This window comes from Falco biarmicus, chromosome 7, assembly GCF_023638135.1.
Source record: "Falco biarmicus isolate bFalBia1 chromosome 7, bFalBia1.pri, whole genome shotgun sequence".
NCBI classification, from domain to species: domain Eukaryota; kingdom Metazoa; phylum Chordata; class Aves; order Falconiformes; family Falconidae; genus Falco; species Falco biarmicus.
In genome coordinates this window covers 43,481,741-43,504,040 of record NC_079294.1, presented here as the reverse complement: position 1 = coordinate 43,504,040, position 22,300 = coordinate 43,481,741, and the positions used below count along the sequence as shown (strand labels likewise).

Below are 22,300 nucleotides of genomic sequence, written 5' to 3'. Positions count from 1 at the left end.
GCTGTTTCCCTCATCTACGCTCTAAATGCTTCCACGCTCATGTACGCGTAGGCTCCAATCATCGCACTATGGATAGTGTTTCAGCGCTTTCTCCAGATCATCACTAGTTTCTTGCTGAAATCACCCTAATGACTCCAATTCTCTTGTCCACAGAAGCAAACAGTTCTCCGAGACAGGCCTAATGCCTCCCTGATCTGTCACGTGCTGCTTCTCCAACACGTGGCCCAAATTGGTCCTTTTGTAGAGCCTCATATCTAATTTGCAGTCCACTATCTCTCTATCTCTTTCAGCCTTATGGCTTTTACAGCTTCTGCTCCCTTGTACGTCTGCATTTCAGATTATATTTCTTCGGATGCATTAGCCTGGATTTTTTCCAAGACGCTCTTTTCTACTTCCTGCTCTCAGTTGGTTGGTTTTTTTTTTTTTTCTTAGTGGCACTGCTTTGCACGGTCATTTTCAGTTGTCTTTGCTGTATGACTCACTTCATTGTTTCCTGCAGATTTCATTAGCGCAGTTCTCCATCTCATTGTGAAATAGGACTGAATTTCACACATTGTTCCAGCTTTCCACAAAACATCTTCTTGCAAGTTCACACCCTTCCCACTGTTTGCTGGGGCAGACAAGGTACTCCCCAAAAGGAAAGACCCTGGGGTAAGAGAACCTGCCTAAATAACCCAAGTTTCCCGAAGGGCTATGAGGCAAATGCTGATGGCATTAGAGGAGCAGGGTACATGAACACCATTAGCTCCTGGAAGACTTTGGTTTTTCCCATGACCTGTTTTGTTAGGTATTTGAAGGTAACTCCTGCCAGGAACAGATGGTGTTCAAGCAGACAACTGGCAAGGAACCTAGCAGAGCGCACTGAGATGGTGGTGTGCCTAAGTCTGGCCAGTTATCCAAAACCTGGACTGAATACAAGAGGAGCTGCCAAAAGGCATTGTTTCTGAAAGAAAATGTAGTAAGTAGGACAAAAAAACCTGCAGGTGGGGAAATTTAAGAAACTTTCTGCTACAAGGATGGTGCCTTGTCTGTTAGCTCCATTTCTGAAGCATTTGTATCAAATAGTCTACGGATGGTTGGAAGCTAGTAACACTTTGACACGTGACCGTATAAAAGAATATGATAATGATCCTTCACAGATGTGATGGCACAATTAAAACAGCGGTCGAGAGAAGCACTTTTTGAGAAACACTTAAAAACAAACAAATCTTAATCCTCCACAAAATGCCTTCAAGTGGTTGAATAAATTTTCTCCCAATTTTTACTCCAATATTATCTTACTTCAGACCAAAAAAAGGATAACATAGGAGACCTTCAAATGAATTACACTATACATTATGTATGTGTTTCAGATAATCCCTGCTAACTGTCCAAAAACATTTCATTTTCAGAAATTGCACAGTCCCCCAGCATAAACATTACTAATGATGTAAAATAAAACCAGAAGGGATTCATCTCCTTTCTAATGCTAAATACTGCACAAGTAACTACCATCTATGTAACCTTAACGTCGCCTCCACACAATTTCCAAAATCGAATATGAAATTGAGAATAAATTGTTAGGAGATTACTCTTCAAGAGAACCATTGCCAGTAATCTCCTAATAAGACCTGTCACTTTGACCTTCATGTGAATTTTTTTAATGCCTTCACTTGCTGCAACGTTTGTGTGAGTCTAAGTGCAACGAGGAACACATTTAGGAAGAAGTCCCTTGTGCATTATGCCTCAACAAGCCACAGACTTGAAATATCCATGGAATCGTTTAAAATATTTACAGCCACCAAGGTCATGTTCTGGAGATCCTGGACAGAAATCTATCACACTTTGAGAAATGGAAATATTTATTTCAGAACTCCCCGTCCCCGCCATGGCAAAAAAGTATGCTAATAAAGACTCGAAAGCGTTGTTTCAAGCAAATCCTGCAGATACAGGGAAACTCATAGAGAGTATATTTTCTCTGTCCATAACTCACGTCTCTGCAGTACACAGGTAACACTAATCTCTACAATGCCCCCCTATAAAATCTAGATGAAAGGGGTCCTAACCACAAGATTTCATGCCTTTATTTTGAATTACTGTATTTCTGGGGAGCAGGGGATGCTGCAGGTGGGAAGCCAGAGACAGCATTACAATTCCAAGTGCCAAACACTGCAGCAGAAAAGCCCCATAAAGCTGTTTACCAAAGATAGCCCTGATGCACTATTACTCATCAGGGGATGGTAGGGCCAGAGCAGCTGCTGTGCTTCAGATCGTGATGTAATTCATTGTACTGTTGCAGAAGCTCTACTAAATGTCCTGAGGTTTCATCGCCCATTGTATGCCAGCTCCATATTTCTCTCATCTCAGGTCATGTATCTACCATTTAATGGACATATAGGCAATTCCACACTTTGGAACATTGCAATTCATTTACAATTCATTTTTGCCACTTAAGCATCCCTCCTTGGTACATGATCTTTAAATGATTTTGATTAGAGCATCTTAGGCACAGTCAAATGATTTTGATTACGATACGACTTCTTCATAATCGAGTAATTCAGGGGAAGTTCTAGTTTCCTGTAGGTATCGTTTTGAAAAAAGTTGTTTGCTCTGTTCCTCCCACTTAAACAGCACCGTGTTCCTTCTCACTCTGAACAACAACTGAACACTATGGAAGAGCTACAAAGCCCACAAAATGATACTTGCATAACCATTAACTAAATGTTTGCTGTGAACAAGGCAATAATTACAAACCACTAAAAACAAGTCACAGGCTGACCCAGCATAAGTCTCAAGCCTTTCAGGCAATGAGAACTGTCACTGGAAGTGACAACTTTCTGGCTCATCAGGACACTGGCAAAAAAAAGGCCCCAAGAAATCTTGTGATTTTTTTTTTTTTTTAACAAGACCCTAGTCTATCTCACAAGTGAGGTTTTCCACTGCCAGATGGTCGATAGGAATGCTAATGGAAAGAGTTGAAGCTGAAATAAATCTGCCACTTTTAATCAATCACAGACAACTGTGTCATCAATAAGCAACTCATGTTATGACAAACTCCCTTTGGTTCGCTACAAGCAAAGCTAATAAAACACATCATACTGAAGTATTCATTGCCCATACTGGGCAACTTTAACATAGGCATTTCTGAGGGTTAAAAATTATTCTTTCTCTATTTCATGCGATTTTGGATTCACCCTGAAAATTGCTCAAAAGAGCAACAGTTACTAAATGCTAGAAGATATTCAGATAGTAGCTTAGCTGCGGAAAAAAAACACGAACGAAACCCCAAACCTCACCAACAAAAGCTCCAAAAGTCCTATTAAATCAGCTCCTATGCAACAGAAATTCACTCCTTTTTTCAGGTCTTTGCTTACACACACAAGGTGCACTCTCCACTATAAGAAAAAGGTAATTATAGAAGGATAACTATGCAATATGCTGACAGTCCATCCATCTTCCTCTCCACTCCAACCCCTCCAAATGTCTGGGGACCACAAAATCCTACAGAGGTCAAAGTCACAAAAATAACCAAGTTCCTCTGCCCCTTGGCAAAAATCAGAAGTAGGAAGAGGACATCCAAAAGATTTCCCCCTCCAAAGGGGAAAGAGCTGCCCACATCCCACGCAGGTATGGGCTGGCCACCAGCTCCGTGCCTTGCACCAGAAAACCCATCTCTGCTAACAGGGAAGGCCCACTGAGGGGAGCTGGGGCTCTTGCTCCAGGGGAGGAAGGGAATGACCAAAGGGAAAAAGACGGCAACCACTAGAAAATGAAACTTCACTGCTTCCACTGCTCATGGCACTGGTTGCTTTACAACCATATTTTTAACAGAGGCTTCCAAATTCAGCCTCAGCAAGCCTTGTGTCTTTTTGCTTTCACTGACTATTGTCCACCAGTGTTTTGAAATATAAACGCAAAACCAGGACTCTATGATTAGGCTAAGGAAATCTAATATTTTCCCAATTTAGAGACAATATGGCATTCTGTTCCTTGAAAGAAAAAAAGAATAAATTATAAAAGTTACTACAGCACAAGAGCAAATGAGTAATTTCAAAACTACTTAAGGCGACACAGGAAATGGTAATTAGCTCAAACTTCATAACCTGTCTATCAGTACAGCAGTAAATACGTCACTAAAGACGCTTCTCCCTCCTCGTGAAATTACAAACTCCCAGTATCTTAACTTACAAAGACCACAAGCCAACACAAAAAAACTTCAAAGACAGTTTTGCAACTGTCACTGGGCAAAATCCTGCCGACACAGACACCCCTTTGCCTTGTGCTCATCGCCCAGCTGAGAGAGAAGTTGCCTTTGTAACACTGAGCATCAGGCATGAATCAGTCTCATTTTCCTTGGGTTTTTGCTTGCTTTTTTTTTTTTTTTTTTTTTTGCGTGTGTTTTGGCATTCCTCCAAGTGTAACTGCTGCACAGGATCACTGGAACAGCATGATCACCCTTCAGTATCATTTTGAAAGAATATCGAACTGTGTGTGCACACAGAGAACACTGTTGATCCATTTTATGAAATAATGAATGCCAGGACAAGTATACCAATATCTTCAAAATTTAAAACCAGCAATTTTTATTCCAGTAATAATACTCTGAAAGATAACACGTTAGTCTTATTATAGACTGCTACAGCATCATAGATTAGTCTCATGGTATTGATCTTCAGGAGACCAAATGGCAGATACATGAATGTTCCCTACAGTTTAATCAGTGCACACCTTTCAATGTTTCTGAATTATTTTTTCTCTGTTTTCCTATTTAATCTTTTTTTTGGGTGCTTTTGAAGTTCTAAGGAAACGAGAACCACAGCTATTTCTTCCTTTTCATTCAAAACTTAAGGTTCTTTTTCTAGATTTTGAGAAACACTGCAGTAAAAACATACATAAGAGCCTAAGTTAGACAGAAAGACAATAAATAACGTTGAGATACAGTTGATAAGAGCTAAAGAAAAGCAAGATTATTACACAAGGGTGATGCCCATCCTAAAAAATGTCTCACAAAAGGAGAGAAAACAAAATATTTGCAACAACAGCAACACACAGCATGTTTAGCAATTGATCAGGGAAAGCTGTAGCACAAATTGGCAAAAATTCAGATGTGAAGGAGACTGTTTTACCATTTCTTTCCAAAAGCGTGCCCAAAGCCTGAGAACATCCATTCAGTCTATGACCTGCCTCATTAGGGACCAAGGCTCACATTTCTTTGCAGTGCCTCTATACATACCAAAATACACTGTTCCACGGCTGGACAGTGCACAAGAAGTCCACCGAGGTCAGTGGGACAAAATCCAACCCTAGGTATGTTACAGTACAGAAAATCTTAAGGTGATCCATTAACAGAAGATTTGGGTGCTTGAAATCACTTACCTAAAGTATTCCCTATCTCATCTTAATGACATTTTTAAAGCAGCTAGGTTTAAATTCCTCTTTAAAAACTCTCCTGAATATTAGCTTTTCTACAGCTCCTGGCTTTGACCCTTTGGTTATGGTGGTAAATGGAGAGTGTTTAAATCATTTCAGATTTACTCTATTAAGTGAATTTAAACTGGAAGCTGGCCAGATACCTCTGGAGCTGTGATACAGAGCACAGGCGAGAGGAGCTCCGCTGTTGAGAGTGCTTTAGTACAAGATAAGTCTTCCAATAAAAGCCTGAAAATCTTGATCAATCTTTAAAATTACTTTAAAATAGAGCCTAATACAGGTACCCCTAGCTCCACTATGTCTCCCGCAGTGTACACCCAGCACAGGCAACAGCACCACAAACATCAGCTCTTAAAACTGTGGCCTGTAGAGAGGTAGGGTATTAATGGTCTTGATTACTGTGCTAGAAAAAGTCTTAGCTATTTCATTTGCTTTAAAATGGGTTTTAAAATGAAATCAGCAGATATTGAAATTGAAAAGAGAGGGAAAGTAATTTGGACAAAAATGCATCTGTTACTGCGGCTGGCCCCTCACAAGTACTCTGCAAAAACCATCTTAAATCTGGACTTCTCCGAGTTGCAAATCCTATCAGCAAATGCTGAACCATAAACCTGAGTTTTCTAGTGTCTGGTCTTCACCAAAAAGTTAATGTAACGCTGTGCTTAATACCTCTGAGCTACTGAACTAGCAACAAAATAACAAATATATACTATACTGCAAGGCCACTCAATGCCTGGGGTCTCAGGATTTCCTACTGCTTCATAATTTAAGACCTCCTCCTGTTTTAAGGAGTAATTTTAAATTGTGACCCAAAGCTAATTGAAAAACTACAGCCTAGTAATCATGAGATCTTAGAAATGTTCTATGTCAATTCTGACGATGAGATAGAAATAAATGCATAAAACCTGCATTTTCCTCCAACAGCTATTTAAAGAACTTTTCCTGTGAAGCTTGTGGGTTTATATATATATATTATACACATGCACACACATATATATATATAACATCCAGAACCAACAACCATGTGCTGAAGGAACAAACTTTCAATGTGATTTAATTGCATTTGTGTTTGCTGTAGTTGAACAAAATAGGCGTTATTTATCCGCTCCTGGATAAAATACAGGAAGCACCTGAAAAATGTTGATTCAGTAAAATCAACAAGTTTGGGCAGCAAATGAATCCTGGAGTGGGGTTTCCCGCCCCTCACGTTGGGAGCCCAGCACTGTTTTTCCCAGGCAGGGTTTGAGGTTGCCAGCCTGACCCGTAGCCACGGCCGCATTGTTGGTGCCAGCGGGTGAAGGCTCCAGAGCAGGAGCAGGCTGCTGCTTCCCTATAAATCACCCAGAAACACAATGGGGCTCTGGGAGACAATAGTGTCTACAGTTCCTTTTGATGTTAAGAGGTTTTCTAATCTCTTCAGGTTAGATTAAGAAAGAGGCAGCCAGGGTCAGGAAAGGTCAACGAGATGAGATTTATTTTTACAGAAACCTTTCCCTTCCAACCAAGGCCTCTCTAGCTAGTCGGTCACTCGCTAGTAAGTTATTTTGCTTTATACAGAATTTATGATTTCTTATGGCTTACACACACCACACTTCACATTGGACTCAGTTCACTGGCTGCAAAAAAACTCCAAGCCCCAGTGGCTTTAAATCCTTAATTAGTCCTTTCTTTGTCTTTCTTCCCTTCATGGCTTCCCCTCTCTCTGTACTTTTTTTTTTTTAAATAGAACAGAATTGAGTATAGTCATTTCATGCTTTTAGAGTTGATGAATCAGTATTTATGTTTATTTTCATGAAATGTAGGACAGTCTATCTGAGCCATACAAGATCAATGTATGTAATCCAGTTAAACCAAATTATTTCATTATCCCGATGCTTTGCTGGTGAAAAGGAACGAGAGTATTTTAAGAAGTAACAGGAAAATAAAAAAATGGATGCATGGATAAAAAGTAGTTATATTCCTATAGGGATTTAAGAAAATTTAAGGTATATGTACTCTGAACTTTTCCCATGATGAGACTGAAGCTCTTCCAGCAAGCTTCTCTCTTACACACTTGGAGCATATATGTTCTGGCTTCAAACATAAGGCCCAGTAATTTTTTATATTCCAGACTGCCCAAAGGTCAAAATCACATTTGGACTGGACCAGGTTGTAGGCAAAGAAAGTTCTTATTTCACCAATGCATTCAGAAGATTTAAAGAGGTGTGGCAGAGGTGGTATAATGAACAAATACATCAGCAAAAAGTAGGTTTTTTGCACCACCACATCACTGAGTGCCATTAATGATCCTAATCTTCTGGACACTGTCCAGAGGAGGAGGAGGAGAAACCCCAGAAGGTACAGCCTGATGTAGGAATACATGTAGAGAAATACATGTAGAGGAAGCCCACAACAGGCATCCATCAGCAATATCAGCAATCCAAGCTGCTCTCCTACCTACCCTGTTCTACAAACAACCTACACAAAGGAGTTTCTTCTATTCTGTTCCCATGATTTTTCCCCTGCGGTATTTCAAAGGGTATGAATAAAGTGCAAACATGTTTAAGATGTGTCATATTTGCATATCAATTTTTCAAGCCAATATTGCTTGCACACAGTTCATTTGGCAGGAAAGAAAACAAGTGTCTAAACCACCCTCAATTAGGCACAGAATTAACCCTTAAATTGACTTACGAAAACCCAAACTAGAAGGGGCCAGCTCTGCCCCCCGTAGCCAAGCAGCAGGCGATGCTGCCTTGGAATAACCAGTCATATGTTTTAGACCATTCCAATTTCTGTCTTGCTCCTCTTCACCTAATGATTTGATTCACTGTTGACTTTAAGCTCCATCATTAATTCATCAGATGACCGATTGATTCAACTACAGCTTTAATCTGATGATTGTCTCACTCGACCTCAACAATAGTTTTAGTTAAATTCCAAATTATTTTGTTTCTCTATTGCTGCATGATAAAATCCACGCAAAAGTGTGCAAAACCTCTTTCCTATTAAAACTACCACGTCACCACTCTAGACAGGCAAAGATAACCTTACAAAATAAATATGCCAGCCACTTCATTTCACTTCCAAATGTGCATGTCTTTCATACTTCAGATCTCAAAACACCCCGATTAAATATGTTGATAACTTCTTCCAAGAAAGCGGTGCTGTAAAGTTGCATATATTTCTTTCATATATATACCACATCTAGAACCGATTCCAAATAAAGAGACAACAGACTATCAAAACATGTCCAACACTTCTATGCTGTATGGGGCCTGAGAGTGCTCTCAATGTCCAAGCATCTTCCAGTGCTCCGATTCAGCAAGGTTACACTCAACTCTGAGTATCAATACAGGTTTCAAATCCATCACACCATGTCACTCTGTAGGCTCTAACAGCCTCGGTGTATCCTTTCCCTGCCAGCTATCACCGTCCTGCTTGAATGGAAAGATTTCAAATCATCTACTGTTTTTGACAGCTGCTGAGCCAAGCGCTGCCTTGAAACAGCACTCGGAGCAAGAGGTTCTCCACTTACATGTGCACTTGGGATACGGACTGCAGGTCCTGAGGTCCATGCACGCTATGCTCTGTACCTTCCCCCCCAACATCTCTAGCAGCACAGGTTTCTTTTGGAGTGTAAAGCGTGGGGGGAGAGGAAAATGTATATAAAAGTCAGTGGTTTTCTCCCTTACTTCTTTCTGGGTCACAAAGAAGGGGTCTGTACGAGAGAAGAGAAGGAGGTGTGCTGCTCTAGAGTCAGGGGGAAGTTTCCTTGGCTCCTGCGTAACCTACACACAGCAATGAGTTTGCTCAAGCTATCGTCGTGCTGCACTGGAGGCAGGGGAAATGACTCACAATAAATTGGAAATTGAACAGCAGAAGAAAAAGTCAAATTTCCTGCATATATCTTCCAAGACCACATTTAGAAGTTACCTCAGCATGTTTCATCCTATATTTAGTAACAACTGCAGCAAGGTAAAACTGAAATCAGTCAGCACACCAGAAGCATCACTGGGTAATGGAACAGCACTTACATAAATGACTAAGTTGCAGCAGACTGGCCAATTTAAAACTAATTATGTAGATGCTGTTAAATATTATGTGAACAAACAGTACTTGAAGTTTTGCAACAAACTGCTATAACTTTCCAATACTTTATCCAGCCGTGGTGAAAGAACTGCAGTCATAACCACATAATGACTGCCAGCTATCCAGCCCGGCAATGCGTGCAAACATCAAGAAACAAGAAGCTTCATGTGACTGCTCTCCTAGTCTGGGTATTAGCCTTGGTAAAATAACGTATACCATATTGTAGTGAGGAAAAGTTAACTTTTGGGTTGTTTTGCTTCATCATTTAACAAATATTTGCAGAAGATTAAACTACATTTGCAAATCCAAAAGACATCATGCACGCACTTCGGTTTATACTAAAAAAATGAGCAGATATCTGAAGATGGACAATCAGATACTGCTGGACTAGGATCAAAGGAAAATCAATTCTGAAACCAACCATTTTCTACTCATGAAAAAACCCAAAGAAATAAAAAGAAACATTTACAGTCTGAGAATGAGCATTTCACAGAGCTGAAGCATCCTCAGCCGTGACAGCAGGACATGCACCTCTAGGGTTTGATAACAAGAGCCATAACACTTCCGATTTCTTTGTTTCTTCCCAATCCTCTCATCCCCCACATCACATACAACTGTTTTTGCTAACACATTATTAAAGTTAAAGAGACTGCGCACACATATTTATATTCAGTCTCCCATTAGACCCACTGAGTGTAATTTGGAAGAAAAAGGCTCGCAGAGTATTTTCTTATAACCAACCTGAAAATGAGAACATAGATAAACAAGGCGCTCACAATCCAGCTGTCACACAAAATTATCTTCTGGGCTAAAATTGCTCCTATTTGGTCTTAAAACACAAGACAAAATTATTTCAGACAGTCACAAAAATCCCCTCCGCATTTTTGCACTGCCCAGCCGACCTCCCTTGGAATTTGACAAGGAGATGATTTTCTTGAGTGGGAGGCAGAAAAGCAATATCCAATTTATATTAAACAAACAAGAAGGCTGCTGTAAAAATAAGGAGACTTGACCTGGGTCTGGGCCACGAGGTCGAGCCAGATCAATGCCTTTTTAGTTTTGAATTGAAGGCATTCTAATCATTTGGGGCAAATGAAACTGAGCACTGGACTCAGCAGACAATGGTTATTTCTGAAACACTCACACAAGCCTGGATGTGTCCTCCCCCAGTCCTGAAAGGTTTATTTACATCTATTTCTCAAAGGTTCTCTTAAGTCCAAATAAATGACAGCTCAGGAACACCCCTCTGCAGTCGCAGCAGATTTTGTTCCCTTATCCTTATGCTAAAGCAAATGTTGACAACATTAAATGTCTGTCCTATAAAATTTGAATGCTCTTAATGAATGATGTACAACTAGAGATGATTTGCAGCATCACTGAACTTACATAAATTGGTACAGTTCACATTGAGAAGGCTTCTTTACATTACTTCTCCTATCATTAAGCTATTCCAGGGGCATTTTTCTCCAATTATATTTTACAGAGTGAAAATACAGGTGAATTAGTTGCCATACTGAAATTTTAGCGTTTTATTCCAGTACTCGAAAACTAATGAATCCAAACCCAGGATTCTCAGGAAAAATACTCCATTTTAATAATTTAACAAGCTAGAAAACCTCTAACTTTGTTTAACTTAACTCACTGGCAGAACAAGCATGAAAGGGGGAAATGATTCTGTAACTCACCTCCTGCAGAAGGAAAAGATTGAGGGATGAAGCTTTTGGTAACCTCACAAGCTTTCTGGTAACCTCGCCCTAACGAACAGATGCTGCACACCAAAGAAGTGCAGAGCCGCTGGAGTAACTGCTGAAATGACCTGGGAGTCGATGGCAGAAGCAGCAGCACAGATGCATCCAGACCCTGCAGGCTGGGGATGCGAGCTGTGCCGGGTGATGGGTGGAAAGGAGCTCCTTTCCAAACACGGTGGAGCACAGCCATGCAGACCTGTAATCCATACGTGGTCCAGAGTTTAACGCAGCTGTATTTTCAGGGCTATCAAGCCCATCAGATGAGAAAGAAAAATGCTATCGTTGGTATCAGGGGGAACTGATCTTCAAAATGGCCTGAGTAATCAGAATAAACGTCAGATCCTGACAAACACCTGCGAGCTTCTAGAAGGATGGGTTTAGGGAACTGGGTTTGGGGGTTTTTTTTATCCTTTTCTGGGGAAAAAAAAATAATTCCCCATCCTTCTGTCCTATCTCAGTTCCAAGAGAAATGAATTTGAGGGTGAAGGGATAACCTGCCGCACTGTTCCCCAGACAGGGTGCCTCCCTGGTCTCTCGGTGGCATTTGCTTACCTCCACATTTGCTCAGCAGCGTGGTGTTAGGCGCAGAAGGAAGGCATTTTCCCTCCTGTGTCCTCACTTAATGAAGGAGGAGAGGCTGTTGGTCATCACATTTTAGCGTTCAGAAGTTAAAAACACACCCTCATTTTAAAGCACGTTAGGTCAGATACGTTTCTCTCCTGTTCTTGGCTCTGATTTATCTTGTTATTATAAAAGGCTTCTTAGCCCTATGAACAGCAGTAACCTGCAGCGTTAGCCAGGTTACAACACTACTACAGGCTTTGCTAGATCAACTCCTCAAATCAACTGTGAACAAGCAAATGCATGTGTCAGCTCCTTTCAAGGTCATTCGTAAAGCTCTCCCCCATACAGCTAACTTTAATAAGGAGATGCATGACTTGAAAAGCAGAATCTTGGAAGTCTTGAATTCATTTTTTCTTGGCTTTGCTTTTTGTAAATAAAATACTAAACATAATTTGTATAAGCTTGTCCCTCTAAAAGTTACAAGACTGGAAAATACTGGTAAGATTTATTTTAAGTGGAGGTACTTATCAAATGTCACCGTTTTCCTGTTCAAAATGACTAATCATTCTGATTAACCTTTGATTTAAATGATTATATACCACAGCAAAGCACAAACATACATAAAATTACACTCCAAAGAAATTCTCAAAGTGCAGATCACATAAGAAAACAGTTATGTCAAAGTGGTTAGAGAATTTATTTACCACGTACGTAATATTCAAACCAAAAGCTGACTCCACATGTTTAACGGGAAGGCTCCCACCACATGCACATTCTTACCCAGGAATCAGTCTAGTTAATCCCATAGCCAACATGAGACTGGCTCCAGAGGAAACACAAAAAATATCAACCAAATAATAATTAAACTATAGAAGAAACTCCTAACTACCTTCTCAACAAGTACTCCCAGAATCTTCTGTAAGGAATTTTATTCCATGTGGAAAATCGGTGCTAGCATGTTAGTCACATATAAAAAGGCGGCCTGAAGCAGCACAAGAGAAGAAATAAAATTTAATATCTCACTTTGAGTAAATACACGTGAATTCCAAACCATGTAACAGACTTCAAAGCAGAAGGAGAAAAACAGGATATCAAAGGTAAATTAGACAAAGAGCTGAAGGCAATTCTGAAAAATAAAAATATATGGTGGAAAATTAAAGCATATAGAAACACTCTTAAGACCCCATCTCAACGGGCCAATTTGTACAGAGAATGCACACCAGCAAAGTGAGCACGGAAAAGACTCTCAAAAGCTTCCTATCTGCCAGACACAGGGGCCTGTCCCTCTCCAGCAGCTCTGCTTTGATGAACTGCTAACCAGCATAACCAGCTGGATGCCCACCAGCCCACCAGTCCCCACTGCATCCGTTGCAGTCAATGAACTTCTAGCATACCCATTCCCAAATTTTTCAACCACTACTACAATGTCATTTTTCCTAATAAAAAAAGGTTCTGAAAGCACAACTCTCTTCCTGACAGTGAATCCAGAGTGCTTTCACCTTTATAATCACCTGGGTCTAACCAATATAAAGGTTTATCAGACACCCAGGAATCCCTTGGATTATTCAAGCTGAGCTTTGCTTCATGCTGGTTTAGATTGATCTAATAATCTGGAAAACACGAGCTCACACTCCTCCCCTCCACAAATACCAGTCTCATAATGTAAAAAAACTAAAAATACTGTACATCAAACAACTCATTTGCTTTAGGTTTACGAAAATAAATTAAAAGCCATGGCCAAGGTAGACGAAGCGTTCAGGACATTCAGCCATGCAGCTAAGTTAGGACCCTAGCCAGGACATGGTACCACGCTTAGCACAACGCTTCCACCTGCCTAAACTGTAAAACTACAAATAAAGGGCATATGATCAGTGATCCTGGATGTGAGGGTAACAGGTGGTCGGGGCTTCTTCCCTCCTTATTCCCCAGAATAAAGAAATACAGATTCTGCTGGACATCTGCAGTATCGACAAGCGAAGAGGAAGTTTTCAGGCTGGGTGCGATAAACAGTACCCCATGCCCCTTTCTTCCCACAACATTACCAGAAATAATCTGGCAAAGCCAATGACATCGAAACAAACTTCCACCTTACAAAGCAGTATTCCCATCCTGGATGTCAGGAAGGGCCAGTGGCATGTGAGGGTGGGAGCTGGGGGGAGCTAGGGGCAGCGCTCCCACTGTCCCGCGGCAGGTGGCCAGCTCCGTCTCCCCGGGCTCCCTCGGCAGCGTGGGATCATCAGGCTCTCCAAAGCATCTAAATTAGGCTTCTGCCCATACATGACCCCCCCAGGGGAATGTGATTCCAATTAGAGCCAAGAAAGTACCAAGTAATTTATCAGGTTAAATGAGATGCTGAATGCTAGGCTGTAGAAGAGTATTACATACATTCTCCCTAATAATAAAAAGGGATTTTTCTGGGGTCGTGACACCCATTGAAAAGCCAACAAAAATGTAGCTGGAGCAGACTCTAATTGAAAGTGTGCATCCTAGGGCTGGACCCTGAGCAGCAGAACAAGTCCCCGGTACTGCACATGCATGGTTCACAACATCCAGATCCCATCGCTCACAAGTACAGATGGAGCCACATGCCAACAGGCACCAGCAAAACCGATAGTTGATAAATACAAGTGAGACCACCGAGAGAATTTGGAGGCAAGTTTCCAGATCTGAGATCTCTACCAAGGGCTTTCATCACACTCATAGTAGGCATGATTTGGTTTTCTGTTATATATTCATATGCTTCCATTCAGAACAACCTTGTTTCATTACAACGGATTCAGCCGTGCTTTGCAGTCCTGCTTCATTTCTTCCAAGGCAAATTCTTCAGGAGATTAACCTGACACATTTACTCCCCTGACAATATATTCTGTCTTTTCTGATATCATTACCAATTTCAAGCACATAGCAATAAATGGGCTTAAAGTTTTTAAAAAGTAGTGACTTGAAACCTTTCTTGTTCCCACATTTTCTTGGTACAATGCATTTCACTTACAAGTAATGTTCTAAGATACGGCTCAAGTAAATATAAAATAAATTATTAAGCTTCTAACCAAAAGCTTCCAGCCCTAAACCCCCTCTTTATTAGCCCTGAAGAACTCCAGCGCATGGCACAGCTCTAACTGGAGTAGAGGTTTTAAGTAGCTCAAAGTGGTAATTGTTCTTTTCTAGGAGTTCAACATATTATTCTTATGCTTCATAGGCACAGACGACATTAGTGAAGATAAACTGTGCAACTGGTAATTGAAATTAAAGTTGCAACATCTATTATGGTAATATCCACTGTGCAACATCTCGAACACACAGAGAATGAGATGCTTTTGCATATGAAGCACCAATCAGGATACCCACTGGAACAAAAATACATGAAGAAATGTAATGAAATAGATTTACACAATATAAAGTTTCCTCAAATTACTTACATTGTCATTACTAGTATTCTACCATCTTGACAGATACAATAAGTAAAACCCCAGTATAATTCTGGGAGAGGTGTTTTTTTAAAAAAACTGAAAAAAATTACACAGCATTCACTTAAAGAAACCTGTTCAAAAGTCCAGTTTCCTTCTAGAAGTATTGATGTCTATGAGGTCTGCTCATCTAAAGAGAAATCTGCCTGGTCTTTGGAAGAATTCTTTGAAAGTACCTTCTAAACAAGATCTCAGAAAATAGAAAAATTTCAAAATTAGGATTTTTTATGAAATGATACGCGCATAAACTACATAGTCTTTGGAATCCAAGTAACCATTAAATGATTATAGCAGCAACAAAACTATATTAAAAGGGCCACCAACTGAAAGAATATCCAGTTTTAGCATGCTCCTGGGACCATGCTCTTCAGAAATTTCTTGCAAATGAACAACTTCTTACAAGACTGTAAAATTTGCTTATCATTACCACATCGGCAAAAAAAAGCTTTTCCAATATTTTAACTGATTAACACTGTAACTGCTACTTTATGTCATATTAAAAAAAACCAAAACACCACCCAGAGATTGCACCACATCTGGCTGGGGAAACCGTTCCTCTTACGAGATAATCTGAAGTCCTCTATGTCGAAGTAACAGCGCAGAGTATTTTATAGCAAGGGGCAATTAGAAAGATGGAGATGGAGATCAACTTCCTACTTCCAAGGTGCTACATACTGTATATGAAGACAATTTCTAAGACACATGACATACCTCATTGTATCATCTGTCCAAACCTGGTGAGGTATGTAAAATCTTGGCTTGCAAAAGGAAAGCAATAAAGATACTTCTCTATTTAAAAAATAATAATCTACTTTCCTAATTTTATACCTTTAGAGGACTGCTGCTTTAATCACGAAGATCAAGTATTCCTTTCCTAGCTTGTAAAGCTCCCTGTAACTTGGTACTGGTACCTTCTAATTGGGAACAGGACTAAATCAGTAGCTCTTTAAAATCTGACTGTAACTCAGATGAACTAAAGGGACAGATCAAAGCATGGTTATGCAAGGTGCTACTGCAGTCAGATGCAGCTTACTAAATATTGAAGACATACAAAGATAAACACGCAGGACTGTAAATCACTACAAACCAAAATGGTTAGCAAGATCTCTGCAAACGCCTCCTGGATAAAGACACATTATATGCTTCATTCATTTTCTAATGAGAAATGTTCAGGGGTTTTATTATTATTAATTGCATATAAATTACCATGATTTTTGTATCACTGGGAAACTATTTAGCCATTCACCTCTCAGAGGAACAATGCTGAACAAAGGCAATGAATGCATGGCATATAAGAACAATGCAGAACACAGAAATTTATGCATGCCATTTAAAAGGCATGGCATTTAGAATATTAGCAAAAAAATCAAAAGTATGTCATAAATCTTTAATTGTACGAAAAAAATGTCCAACTAATGGTTTGCCAAGTCCTTCATACTATTTAAGCACGAACACTGCCTACTTCAGGAGCGCAAAATCTTCTCAACTCACGTATCTGCATATAACCCCAACCTCCTCTGAAGTGTTCTGCTGCAAAATTCATTGTATCCGAGATCTGCTAATCATCATTAGGAAACTCTGTTATGCATCTTAAGGACGTACTTTAGGCTCTCGAGAGGAAAAATAAACATGTTTTATTAGCTGCTTTTGGAAAATACTGATTTGTATTTATTTAGAAACCTTTTCAAGTTGCACCACTGTTAAATTAAATATTTATGGCATGATTTTGCAAAGAGTTTAACACCTGTTAAGCGTTTAACACGCTGACTTCAACAGGAGTTCTGAGCGCCCAACATATCTTCAAACCTCAGAAGTGACAAGGTTTGGACGTGGCAAAGCAGCTTGAGTATGCGTGTTACTGCTGAGCTCTGAAATGCAGCCATGGTCCTGGCCAGTCCTACTTCCCATCGCAACAATGCATTTCAGACAACTTAATTGGCCGTATTTTACTAGAAATACCGAATATGACTCATTAATACCTGTTAAATCCAAATAAAGCATAGGCTAAATGCTGTTAGTTAATCCTCAATGCATCCTCACGTTCCTTCACTAGTGGAAAACTTAGGTGCTCAGGTCATTAGACATCACCTTAAGTAGCAACTTAGCGAGGAAATTAAAATCCACAGTGAGTCAAGAACTAGAAAGCAAAGCTGTTGATATTAACAGTGAGAAGCTGAACGAAGATGAAGTCATCCTGGTAAAACACAGAATAAAGAAGGTACAGAAAAGAAAGGGAAGACGTTTGGTACAGTGCAAAAACCTGCATCCCAGTGACAGTGGGGCCAGCAAATGCTTTGGCTCTGGCATTTGGCTTTTCAGCCCAACTGAAGACCATGCCTCTGCCCTCCTTGTCCAACGAAGTCAAAATAAGGGTTACCCATAAAATAATAAGGGTTAGTCATCCTTATTTTGCTTAGCTTCTGAGAGTTGTATGCTCACTACCACTCCAGACGAACGCTTACTCCCCCTCCCAGCTTCACGTTTTCAGGTACCCTACACCTCCCGTTCTTGCACGAATAGCACCCAAACCTGTGGCTGCCTGCCCTCCGGACCTCCCTGGCCCTTTACCCAGTTGCAACACAGGCCTAAATCTGAACTATGATGCTGAGACATCATCTTATGTTTCAGAATTAAATACCTAAATTTCCGTGGGGCACCTGGCCTATACTTCTGGAAGTAAAAAAAAAAGTGTCTTCTAGGCAGTAAATAAATAAATAAATAAATAAAATCCAAGTAAGAAATTACTATACATAGACACATTTCAAATGATCATCTGACATGATTTCATAAACTGAAGACAAATAGAATAGTTTAATATTGCAGACAGGACACATCAATCTCCTTATGCACTTCACAGCACACTACAAATCTGCCCAGCAAGTCGAATATTCTACTCCTTAAAATAATAGCTTTCATCACACTATAAAACATTTGCAAATGCAGACCAGAAAACCGACAAGCGTATTTACTATAAAGCTTTATATTTGTGTCATCAATTAACAACAAAAGTTTGGAATAAAACTAAAATAAAAGCTAATCAAAACAGCTAGCTGTCAAAACAGATGGGAACTATATTTTTCAAATCAAGCAAAAAGCCAAAGCTTTCGAACATTTAGTGTCATGTCAGCTGATACAGACAACTTAGAAAGGAAGGACAGCAAATGTCAGGATTATATGAAGAAAAGGTGTCCCTGGCTGAAAGATTCACATTTATGAATTTCCATTGATTTTTTTTCTTTTTTTTTGATTCAGGATGATTACCTCGCACTAAAGCAGACCTCTGATATGTGAATTATAAATAAGGTGCTGCCACGACACTGCAGGCAAATAAATAAAAACAGAGCCCCGGCATTATTTTAGCCTCAAACAAATGTTTCAGTCCCTACACTGTCTGGCTCAGAAAGATACATAGACAGTCTCACAGACAGAGATATAAATGAACAATTGCAGTACCTTTTTCCCACACTGTTTACAGGGTTGGCTATATTCCTACTGGCAATAGATTTTCTTCTTGACAGCTTCTTGGTGTTGGTGCTGTCATCAGTGCTGTCATCCTCTTTCTTTGGTGTGTTACTTCCTTTGCTGTTCAGGTCCCTTAGCACATTATAATTAATTTTACTTGAGATTTTCTTCTGTTCTAACATCTTTTCAATTGCCTCTCCTGCTGTGCTGGCTTGAATTGGCTCCCGCTTCTTTGCAGATTTCTTTGGCTTAATTAAAATATAAAATTAGTGATGTAGATACAAACAAAGTTTCCTTGAAGCAGAAGGGCGAGCTGCAGTTCAGCAGTCCTGGCTCAGGTGCTGCTGATGCGGGGGGATGCAGGCGACGCGCCCAGGCTAAGCCAGCGCTCCCTCTCCTGCCACTCACCAGGACCTAGAGGTCTCTTTTCTCAGAGAGATGAGTGTTCACTTTTTGCCAAATGCCCGAACAGTTTACTACAAATTCTTTACTCAGTATTAGTAATGCTGCCAGAGAAAAAACATGGGCCATTTCTCATGCGTGGAAAAAAAAGGAGTGAACTCCTGTTACAAGAACAGGGACCCTGATAGCATCACTCAGCAGAGAAATAAAGAAGTTTCCCTGCTAAAATTGCCTTTACAGTTAGAGTCAAGCTGGGTCATGACTCCCCTAAGCACTGACAACTCCATATTGAAACTGCAACGGTATTTTGTATCTACTCCGAATGCAGCGTGGGAGAGCATCCACCCAACCCATCCTCCACACTGGAAAAGGCCACGAATATCAGCAGCAGCTTTCTAAGCATGGACCGGCATTTACGCTGGCGGATGGGAAGCGGGAGGCTGCAGACGCAGGAGCACAGGAGCAATGTCACCTGCAACTGCTTTTCCCTGGCAAATGCTGCAAGCCCAAGCCCAGCGCTGCGCTGCGGAGGTTGATGCTGCATAGAGCCAGACAAAGAGAAATGACATCGGGGAACATTTCTAGCCATGCCCCATGCCTGGGTAGGTACGAAAAAGCCCAGAACCTCTGTTTCTCATTTGGTGTTTTCCTTTTCACAGGAAGGTTTTAACATCAAGCTCTGCAGGAGATTTATTTTTTAATGGATAATAGCCCCTCTGTTTACCTACATGGGTCAAGTGCTACCTTGAAATTGGAAAGCACTATATTAATCAAGTTCTACTCGAGCTGTCAGAAACAATACAGAGTTAGAGAAAAACTCCTGTGTTGTCCGAACAAAAAAGTGGGTGTTTGGGCTACTTGGCGGTGCCAACGAGTTATACAATTTTGAAAACTGCTGGTAGACTGCCACGTCTGCATAAACGTAGGATGAATGAGAAAGTCTGAAGCATAAAACAGTGTTTCATTGTCTGGTTTTGTTTTTATTGTTAAAATACCTAGGGGAAGTAGGAAACTCTGTCTTTCGCATTAGCCAGAAAAAAAGATAGAGGATACAAACACTAAAGCTAACATGGATTTTAGTTGCATGTGGAAGATTTGACTTGTCACTTGCTCAATTACACAAAACACTAATGCCGTAAATTGTGAATATACGGCCAATTAGGCTGCTTTAAATTGCTAAACATGGAGACAGGACATGCCATTTGTTAACATAACTGTCGCATTCTTTATGAAAGGTAGAACAAAATATTCCTTCAAGTGGATCTGTTCAGTTCTTCATAAAGAAATCATTATGGTAAGAGGCAAGAAAACTACTGAAGTTATGGCAAGTACAAACAAATTCCCCATGCACACGTTAAAAGAAAAATAAAAATTTGGCATGTCTTAAGACCTCTATTTAAATAAGCAAGCAATTAGGACAGCAATCATAAATGCAAAGAGCTAGCTCTGACTTTGCCATGCACAGACTTTTCTCGTAATAGTAATTTAAAATAAAATCTTGGGCAAGAAAGTTTTACTCACCACCTGAAAAATTATAGCCTTGTAATTCAATAACAGGTAGAGATACAATAGCTTTTACTCATTTAGTGGTGACCTGTACCATTACGCCCATACATCCTACATGGAGCTGATCAGCAAATGTAATGAATTCCAGGACATTTTCAAACAGACACAATTCGCACACAGTTTAATACCTTGTGTTCCTTATAAATCCCAAGTTCTTTCTCTTTTGCTATTCTTGCTTCCTTTTCTGAAAGATGACAAAAGGGTAACCAGCATGAAAATTACACAGACTGCATACTTCAGCAACACTGGCCAAAAGGAGAATTTCAGTCCTATATACTTACCTTTCTGTTCCTTCAAATAATCTGCATTTTCTTTCATCCACAGCTCTGCTTTTATCTGAGCTTCTGTTTCATTAAGTATATACTAAAAGACAAAACAAGTTTATCTACTTTCAGAAATCAACTTGAAAACCATGTAACAAAAGTGAATTGAAAAACCACTGGCAAGGTCAATTCACATTCTGTTCTTAAAAATACATTAATAAAAGAAAACTTGACTGAGATGTGACAAACAGAGCATTTCTAGTCACTTCTAAAGCCAGCAAAATAAGCAACATGTTTTCAAAAAACAAGTGCTCAGTTTCCAGACTATGATGGGGCGATCAAAAATCAGCCAGGACTCATTGTACACGGTCTGTAATTAACCTAAAGTGATCCTGGTTTATGATCTCTTTCATATTATATGAGAGGGTATCGTGACAACATGGTCATCTGCAAGTAATTCTGTGTGTTGACGGTGGTCCGTAATTCAAAACAGTAGGGGAACCATTGCCCTGTGCTACCAAAACAGAAACATGTGTCTTCTGGGCAGGTTTCTGCAAAGGTTTAGGCACAGTTACTGAGACTAATAGTTCAATGGCCACATCTGTGTGAATGAAACCAGCTTAGACTGCTGGAGTTTTAGTCCCCTAGAGAGTTGGGTTCAGTAATAACATCGAGGCATTTTTCAGTTCACTCCACTTAGTCTCAGTTACATCGTTAGAAGGTATGGAGCTGTGAAACACATCTAGAACCTGTTCAGATGAATTACAGAAATAAACAGGTAGCAGGCAGGCTCACAGGTTGGTAGATAGATCTCTTCTTCAGTTACAAAAATGTAAAAATAAACCCAGAATTTAGCACAATTGTCCATGAAACAATGGAGAAGACAAATCGGGCCATCCTTCATGAACAAGACACGTCATATTTAGGCAGCAGACCCAAGACTTGTAAAATGATGTTTAAGTGCAAGAAAAACAAATTGAGATGTCTCCATCTTATGGGTTTGAGCATTCAAGATTTTGTCCTAAGTAAAATGTACATACAGGATTTAATGATAAAAATAACTCCAGTCAAATGAAACTAATGCAAGGAGAAGTCCTTCCTCCAAGGGCAACTGAGGAGAGTAAACAGCTGTGCAAGCCCTGGTTTATCAGAACAAATTTTCACTCTTTCATCTGCTTCAATTAAAAGTGGGCCATAATAGTAAAATACACTTCCTCCTAACTCAGTCATTCATTCTTCTTATGCTTTTAGAGAGTTCATAATCTTGGGCTTACAATACTACAGTCTATTGCCATGGAAATTAATATAAGGTCATAAAAGTAGAGTTATGACCTCTTCACAGAGCCTA

General features: G+C 40.0%; 1 protein-coding gene across 3 annotated transcripts in view; it reads right to left on the bottom strand.

The window, feature by feature from the left end:
* The window catches only part of BRF1 (BRF1 RNA polymerase III transcription initiation factor subunit), a 175,625-nt gene that overhangs the window by 25,282 nt on the left and 128,043 nt on the right, over positions 1–22,300 (bottom strand). For all 3 annotated transcript variants that reach the window (XM_056344999.1, XM_056345000.1, XM_056345002.1), the window contains 3 exons: positions 20,971–21,052; positions 20,818–20,873; positions 18,713–18,969 (listed from right to left, as the gene is read on the bottom strand). In XM_056344999.1, the coding sequence (XP_056200974.1) occupies positions 18,713–18,969; positions 20,818–20,873; positions 20,971–21,052 (395 nt within the window). The remainder of the gene's footprint in view (positions 1–18,712; positions 18,970–20,817; positions 20,874–20,970; positions 21,053–22,300) is intronic.